This window comes from Primulina huaijiensis, chromosome 15, assembly GCF_012295235.1.
Source record: "Primulina huaijiensis isolate GDHJ02 chromosome 15, ASM1229523v2, whole genome shotgun sequence".
Classification (NCBI taxonomy): Eukaryota; Viridiplantae; Streptophyta; class Magnoliopsida; order Lamiales; family Gesneriaceae; genus Primulina; species Primulina huaijiensis.
In genome coordinates, this window is record NC_133320.1 from 3,481,783 (window position 1) to 3,490,736 (window position 8,954).

General features: G+C 31.9%; 2 protein-coding genes across 2 annotated transcripts; both read right to left on the reverse strand.

Annotated features, from left to right (window-relative positions):
• Positions 1–1,666: 1,666 nt before the first annotated feature.
• Positions 1,667–4,924, reverse strand: LOC140958321 (acyl carrier protein 1, mitochondrial). Its single transcript, XM_073415735.1, has 2 exons — positions 4,667–4,924; positions 1,667–2,127 (listed from the first exon to the last, which is right to left on the reverse strand). Exons 1-2 carry the CDS (start codon positions 4,901–4,903, stop codon positions 1,951–1,953), a joined length of 414 nt encoding a protein of 137 aa, XP_073271836.1. The 5' UTR covers positions 4,904–4,924; the 3' UTR covers positions 1,667–1,950.
• Positions 4,925–6,199: 1,275 nt separating this feature from the next.
• On the reverse strand, positions 6,200–7,731 carry LOC140959809 (probable plastid-lipid-associated protein 11, chloroplastic). The gene is made up of 3 exons (XM_073417823.1): positions 7,218–7,731; positions 6,749–6,814; positions 6,200–6,383 (listed from the first exon to the last, which is right to left on the reverse strand). The coding sequence occupies exons 1-3, from the start codon at positions 7,697–7,699 to the stop codon at positions 6,284–6,286; spliced, it is 648 nt and encodes a 215-aa protein (XP_073273924.1). The 5' UTR covers positions 7,700–7,731; the 3' UTR covers positions 6,200–6,283.
• Between the last annotated feature and the right edge of the window lie 1,223 nt (positions 7,732–8,954).

Here is an 8,954-nt window from a genome sequence, read left to right on the forward strand (position 1 = left end):
ACTAATTGTCATGTAATAATTAACTTTAAAAAAAATACGCGTCCAATGTAAAAAAATTTAACAATTTGCAATTAGCATAATTTATTTTTAAAATTAAAAAACAAATTAGCTGATGAAAAAATAGTATTTTCATGCATCAATTTATATATCGATCACATTCAATAAATTATCTTTGCATTGATTCGATCAAATCAAGGGAGGAAATGTTTCCTTTTTCTTCCATCTTCCTCCTTCTTCTGCTTGCTTCTGCTCAAGTGTTAATGTTTCTTGTAGGGAAGAGCTGGAAGTGGTGAAAATGGTGAGAGAGGAGATGCTGCATGCAATAGCTACTTGGGCTGATATCAGGCGGTTCGGCCCGGGAGTGATTGCTCGGAGATGTACGAGACGTGGAGCCGAGGTTGGCCTGGATAGTTCAGGCTGAGACTTGTAGCCACGATGATGGTGTGACCAGCCATAACAGTTGTGTGGTGGGCGGTGGCGGCGGCGGCCCGAGTTGAAAAACATTATTAAAACTAAAATACAAAGATAACTTATTAATTAAAACTAAAATTTTTGGGAAATGACTAAAAACACAAAGACAGTGGATTAAAATTAAAAATTAACAACAAATAAGTCATTAAAAAATGTCGTTTTCCTTTAATTTATTTTAATAGTATAACAAAAAATTTATTTAAAATTTTTATAAAAACATCTTATATTAGAGGTCTTGTCACGTGGGGTAAACCAAGTTCTTACGTAGATTTCATAAATGAATGTCCAATCCCTTTTAACATTATAATTCAGGGGTGGAGGAAGGCCACTAACATATTGGAACACGGCCAATTCAAAGGCTGATCTCGTAGTTGCTCAGGATGGCTCCGTTAACTATACGACGATCAACGAAGCAATCGTGGCACTTGTTGGAATGCGTGAAAATCGTCCCGAAAGAGCGATAACATACGTGAAATCGGGCATGTGTAATGAGAAGGTTGAGATCGTTAGGGATTTGAAGAACATTGTGTTGGTTGGCGATGGCATAGACAAAACTGTTGTGACAGGAAACGGTAATGTGCAAGAAGGGGAAACCACTGCTACATTTGGTAAGTATGTATATTAGCTATTTCATGGTTATTTGAGTAGTTGATACGTCTTATCGAATTTTTCTGGCATCTTAAATAAATAGATAGTCTTGTTTTTGTGTTTGTGTGTAAGATGTTTCCGTATCCATTGTGACGTCCCATCTTTATTTTCGAGCTACTATTCACAAGCTCGAATTTGAGCTCTAATTCAAAACAAACTCAAGCCAAATTATATGTAACAATCTAGCTTCGAATCAAACTCGATTTCGTGTCTTAATTTTTTCTTAACATCCAACTTGATTCAATCACTTGCACTCTTAATTACATAACTCATTCAATTCTTTCGCACCCCTAATTGCAATGAGACATTAAATTGGTATCCCATCCTTATCAGAGCCTTGAATGATAGATGCAAGTCTGTGTCTTGATCATACTGAAATTGGTCTAAACATGCAATTTGTAGGCCTAAAATCTCACAGCTAAGACCAATACAATAACTGTATCTAAACATGAAATATGCCAGTAGTTGCATCTACCTTTCAAACTAACATTCGGCTCATTAACTACCCGAGGCAAGTTTATCGAGAATGAACTAAAGAACTACAGAATGAACAGATGCATAACCACCCACTTTTCTTGATTCTTGCTGAAATTTCAGCTTTCATTATGAAAAATTAGTCAACAAATCAGGAACAGCATTGATCTTCCATGCCAAAAGGAGAAACATTAACATTCCGTTTTGGGGCCCCTGTTTGTCGAACAAGGACATATTATTTCTCATCCCTGGATCAAATTTATACAACACCCCTGAGTCAAATAAAACTGCATGCAATTTCAAATGTCATTGAGACTTTGATAGATGAAGATTCAGAACATAAAAATCCAGAATAACTTAGCTAGCCATTGGATGGCTGTAAACATATTCAATTGCAAGAGAGCAGGAGTCGATTTTATCAGCTTCCTTGTCAGGAATTTCAAGCTTGAACTCTTCCTCAATGGCCATTACAATCTCGACAGTGTCTAAGCTATCCAATCCCAGATCTTTCTGAAAATGAACATCAGGAGTCACCTGAAGAATGTGGAATGGAAAAATTATGAAACTTCTGCTCATAATTTACAGTATTGCTGATTATAATGATAATCACTGGATTCACTGCAAAAAGGCGTAACATCAAACTCACAAAATTTTTACAGAAACACAGAAGCATATCACACGTGGATAGCAAAATTGTGATATGCAAAATGAAAGTTCTAGCAGTATCACAATTGTTCATTGAGTAAGAACAACCGCATGAAGGGTCGAATATGCCTGAACTTCTCCATAGGAAATGAGTTTCTATCATGGATGCTCTCGTTGAGAAGTAGATAGTTGAGAAAATATCAAATTATTCAACAAAAAAAAAACCATGGTTCTAAAATTCGTTAGGCACTAGTCGGGCACCAGACTAGTGCATAGAGCCTAGGCTGCCTAGACGGGGACTAGGCGTCGCTAGGCGGATAATGGTTCTTAGACTAAATTTTAGCCCAAACTTTGTTAAAATCCAATTGACACCTGGTTCATTCCTCTTGCTTAAGGCGGATCAGAATAATAGGCAATGCAAAAGAAATCAAAATAGCAAAATAAATTAGGGTCTAGTTCGATTTTCATATGTGTGCAGAAGTAAACACATAAAGAAGACGAGAGTGGCATGTTAGGGCAAGCGCAATCTAACAAATCGTGATTTTAATTGGGCTTTTAATCCCAAAAAATTAAAAGCACGAGCCTATAATTCTTTCTTATGTCATGTTCTAGTTTAATTCGGCTTTCAAAAATTAAAAGCCCAAAAAAAATTTCCCAAAAAACTTTAAACGCCTAGGCCAGCCTAGACCCGCCTAGGCGCCCTTGCCGCATAGGCTGGCCGCCTAGAACCTTTTCGGTGCGGTCAAGCGGTGCCTAACGCCTAGGCGGTCGCCTAGCCCGAGTTTTAGAACACTGAAAAACCAATTGATATATGTTTGTTATGTCAAAGTAATGATAGTGTTATGAATCTCAAATTTAGTTATGCAAATTACTATGACATTGTTGATCTCTTGAAATGAAGTATGGAGATCTTTTGATACAAATGTCATTTTTTAAAGAAGGAAAATGACTTTTATAGATTATTGTCTGTGCTTAACCGTCCATAAGCACTCCTCTATGAGCCAACCCCAATTAATTCTATATAACTTACTTTTTAGTCCCACTTTCTCTCTCTGTTTTAAGATTTTGCATAAAAGATGTGCTAAATTTTGGCATTGCCCATGGTGATGGTGAGAAAGAGAGATTGTTGAGTCTGAATTTAGGTTTTTGTTGCCAATTCCATGTGAGCTGAAAGAGGCAATAATGCAGTTATATGGGGTAATGCAGGTGTGTGCAGAAGAGTGATGAAATATCACTATTGTCTGCATGTGATAAATTACTAAGACATTTGTGTGAATAAAGTCTACAGGTCTGGCTCTACATATCATTACAGCTGGAATAAGAGCAACCAAATGCGAGATGATAACCGACTAATTACCAATGCTATGTTTATCTAGTAAACCAAAAGTTGCTTAAGAGTGAAAATGGACAATTCTGAGGTTACACGAAGGTAAACTATATTTATATTGGCAATTTTATTGTTTAAGTTGCCAAACTTTTGAATTTTGAGATTTTACTTATTTTGATATAAAATGCATCAGTTATGTCAATGACAATGAATTTTCGGTTATTCTAATGCAATTATACAAGCTTTCACTAATTGGATTAAAGTTTGGATTATGTTTGTCTACTTGGTTCACATGGATAGAGCAGCGACAAAATGGTGTCAATTGACGGAACTAAATAACCAGCTAGGGTTCTTCACTTGTTTCAAGGATAATATCCTCAAAAGTTTTCGGTCATCTTCTTTCCAAGATCAGCGAGCTGAATTTGCATAATAGCAACAGATGGCTGGTGGTGCAGAACTCTCTGCGTGTAAAGTTGAAGAGAGTATTACTTGTGATAATAAGTTGCAAGATGGACACGTGATGTGAACGAATTTAGAGTGTATGTTTTAATTCTGGCAAATGAGGGACGGGAAGGTCAAGAGGACTCATTTTCAATTGTGAGTGCCTCGCCAGAAATGGCGGAGTTGACCGATAAATGAGCCTACAGGCTCCTGCGGCACAAGAAAAACTCCGCTTGTGCAGCAATTATTCAGACAAAAAGGGCGAAGGCATTAAAATTCTAATTTCCAGGGTTTGACTAACAACGGTGACCGAAGACTCCAAGCCAGACTGATTTAACAATTTGGCTTGATTCTCGCACTTTCAAAATTCTTTAAGTTGTTGCTTAGAGCGACTGGAGATGCAATGGAATATAATGGATTGTGCTCCCAGTTGTCTTTGGAAATTAAAATCACTAAATTCCCCAGTTTAATCAACAAATTCTATTTTTTTTTATAATCACCTCAGATACTACTCTACATTTTTCGTAATGTAGACTAATTTTTAAAATTCCTCGTCAAATCTTAAACAGGCATAATCAGAGTATATTGTACCGCAATAAAAATAAATAACTTTTTTCTCTTAACACAAAAAACGAAGTGCAAAAGAGGAGGAATCAAGACCTTGGAGGGGTCAACTTTGGGGAAGCTCTTCACGATGTCGAGCACTCGATCGACCACTTGTTGCTTGTCGAGGTGATCATCGCCGTGTGACGACATCGATCGATTGGCCGTCAGTCTGGAGTAGTTAAAGTTTAGAGTTCCGCCAATGGGAACCCTAACGTGGCGGAGTATGGTGGATTTCAGCGCCGACGCCATCTTACTCTGCGGGCTAAACGTGAAATGGCCTCTATTTAGCATCGACTCGGTTCGATATAGGTAAGATTCGGAACCGGTTGCTTATACGGTTCAGGTTCCATTTAATTTATTTATTTTCAAATTTAATAATTAACAAAAAATAATGTATATCTTCCTAGATAATCAAAACTAGCCAGTCTTTTGATATTTAGTGATCCGATTGTGTGACATCAATTAATTTTTATGAAAATATCTTATTCATTTAGATAAATAATGCATTTTATATAATTTAATAAAACTACAATATTTAATCATAGTTAAAAATTAACATATTATCTTTACAAATTACATACTTAACATAATATCATTATTGTTATCCAAATAATAATTAAAAACTTTAACAAAAGAATCAACCATCTATATTATCTATACTATATTATTAAGTGTGAGATCCTTAGAGTAACTATCTTAGAGAAAATCAAAATATTTAATTTCATAAGTATCTTTCTAACCCTACTGAAAACCCCCTCAAATCACTTCATATTTAATATATAAAAAAATCTAAACAAAATTTCTCTTTTAAATCAAACAAATTTTTCTAAATTGAAAATAATTTCGTGTTAATTGTTTAATATTATTTAATCAAATTAAAAATAATAATAACAAAACGCATGTGTATCTTTTACTAATATATATTAATGATAATGATTCATATGCGTAATAGTCATTATTTTTACACAGATATTATATGGTTAGCTAGTTATTTATTATTCATATATGTTATATTTCTATTTCTAATTTCGTATTAATTGTTTAATATTATATGATCAAATTAAAAATAATAATGATTTGTAGATGCGTCACATATGCCCTCTTTCATTAGTTTTTAATGGTGAAATAATGTATATATACAAAATTACCCTTAAAATTGAGTGAGATTGAATTTATAAAATAGAGCTCAACAAAAAAATAATCATGCCTATTCATTTTACAATTACAACGAGTTATACAACTCCATCTAAGAAATATTAATCTTCCGATGTAAACGACCACGGCTCAACCCAACTCGAAATAAAATTTATTATAGATTTTAAAGTCCACATTCAAGCTCGAACTATAATTTTAACATTTTTTTGGTTTCCACTAGTATGAGTATGGTAAGTTCAGTTTTCTCGAGTATCACCATATATTCAAATCGAGTTAATAATAAACAAAAAATATAACTCTTTAATTTTTTTTTGTAAATTAGTTATTAAATGTCTTCTTAATAAAAATAAAAAGGAAAAAATTATGAGTAATTTAAATAAAATATATATAATACCTCGATCTCCAAGTTAATAGGAGTCCAAAAAAAAACGATTAACCAAGGAAAGAAAAAACATTATATTATTTATATAATTAAAAAACACTAAAACAAATCGATTTTAAAAATATAATATATTCTCATTCTTTCCAAGAATAAGGAGCACGCTCAACCACAAGATAGTCTTGTCTGATATCTTTCACCACCCGAATTTCATCATCCATGTAATAAGATTCGAACCTGTCCAAAATAACATCACTTCATTCGGAAACAAATTACAAGTAAACCATCGTAATCTTTTGTTTAACTAAACTAATGTCCGTCGATGTCTTATGACTCATTTGAGATTTCAAGTTTGATACGAGGTACGAGATTCGAGACTCAACTTAGACAAACTTCTCTTTCAAATTTTATTTAAAAAAAAAACAACTTTTTCCCTTAAAAAATCCCTTACAAATAAAGGTCATGCCTTTTACATGGAATAAATCAATATTTATATTTCATATATAATATCCCTCAAAATTATCATATCGCAAAATGCCATAAATTCATTCATCTCTCAAATCTGAATTCGACAAAAGACCAAAAGAAGAATGTTCACTTGCCAGCCTTGACCAAAAGGTGGCAGGGGAAATTCCCAACCTTTGCCCCGAAGTACGGCGCTTGTAAACCTATAAAAAAAATTATAAATTACCTCAAATATTTAGCTTTTAATTAAAATAAAAAATGAAATTTTATTTATATTAATAAAAGATATATACACGTTGTATGTGTTATTATTATTTTTATTTTTATTAAATAATATTAAATAATTAATATAAAATTATTTTCAATTTAAAAGAATAGTTCGATTTTTTAAAAAAAATTTGATGTATTAAAATTGACCACGTGATATTATTTTTCTATAAAACTCTATCGTCTACTCAATAAATTATTTTAAATAAAACAAAAACTTTTTTAAATTATTGTGAAATAATTTTGTCAGACGAATTTACAATCCAATCAAATCCATAAAAAAATTGAATTTATGTTTATGAGACACCAAGAAGAAAAAGCTTTGGTGGATTCACTTACTGGAAGTTTACTCTCTGAGGAGATGCAATCTGAATATCGGACCTTACGAAAAACACTCCGTCTGGTGGGAAAGTGATGACATTGTTCAAGCTTTTCCCCGCCGTATCAATTACCTGCAAGACGTCGCCGGCGGCGGTGCCGAAGACCCGCGCATTCTTTATGATGAAGAGCTGCTCCTTCTCGGTGGTCCACAGCATACGCCATGTGGCGGAGAGGGTCTCGTCTGTGGTCACAGTGCCACGGCCGATGGCGGCCAGGGAATCGATGGCGCCGATTATTTCGGCTAGTTTTTTGGTGTTGGATTGGGTTTTGAGGCCGCGGTCCTGGTCGGCAATGAGGCGAAGCAGGTGGCGCTTGGCTGCGAGCGCCGGAGGTTCCGAGTGGTCCGTCAGGGACGAGCGGGTGACGGTGGAAGTGCTCTTGTAGCATGATGGCTTTGGGGTTTTCAGAGTGTACGTGGCTGGAGGTGAAAGGCAGGCCATGGATTGCTTTATCCACCACAACCTTAAAAATGAATGAATTATCGAATTAAAACTTTTTATTTTTAATTACCCTTAATATTTTATAAAATATATTATTGAATTATCATATTTAAAAAGTTTTTGTCAAGAAAATACCATAAAAAATATTTATTAATATTAATATATTCATATATCCATTAAATATTTGAAAATAAATATAAAATAAATATATAATTAGATGTTAATTTTTTTGGATAAAGCTACATGTACAATCAATATATCGTATATCGATATTTATATCAATTATATCATGAGATTTTGTTATTATATTGTAATATTTTTTACTGAATGTATCATAAGACTTTGATATATTGAATTTTTGTATTGACTTTTTGTGCTGTAAAAATTGTGATACATATAGCATAAACTCAAATTTTTTTAAAATTCAAATTTGAATTTGATATCATTTGAAAATATAAATTAAATTTAAGTGTCTACATTAATTATATCATCTAATTTTATTTTGGTTATGGTTTTGAGTTTTATGTTATTATATTTAAGTATCATTATTCTCTATCATATTAAATAAAATATAATTTTAAATATATTATTATTTTTTCAACTTTTAAAATGATATAGCAGTTAATTTTGGTATATTGAATGTCCCTAAATAGCTATTATTATTGTGTATATTAATCTTAAATGCAATAAAAAAATTAACATGTTATAAAAAATAATTATATTTTTAATCAAAATATATTCATCTAATATATGACAAAAAATTTGACTTTTTGAAAATAATTTATTTATTGTTTAAATTTTGATAGACAAAATAATATATGATTTTTTAGATATTTGTTTCTATTTTTTTTATTAATAACAATTTCACGTACCTAGATAAAATAATTCAATTTAACGGTAGGATATTGTTATTCTCGTTTAAGTGTCATATAAAATGATATAAACATTTTTTATATATTAATTTTTTATAATAATATTTAAAATTTAAATATATTCATTATATTATATCAATCATTTTAATAATTATTTAAACACTAATACTTACTAATTTTAACAATTAATGACATAAAATAGCACTTCGTGCATCGAATGTGTAAAATACTAGTAATATATTGTATATATATGATGATGAAATTATTTGTTTAAAAACAAAATAAAAATCTATCAAAATGTGATAAGTAAAAAAGTAATATGATTAAATAATCTACATAATTAAATAGACAATTTGATTTCTTTTTAACCGAAAAGAATCAAT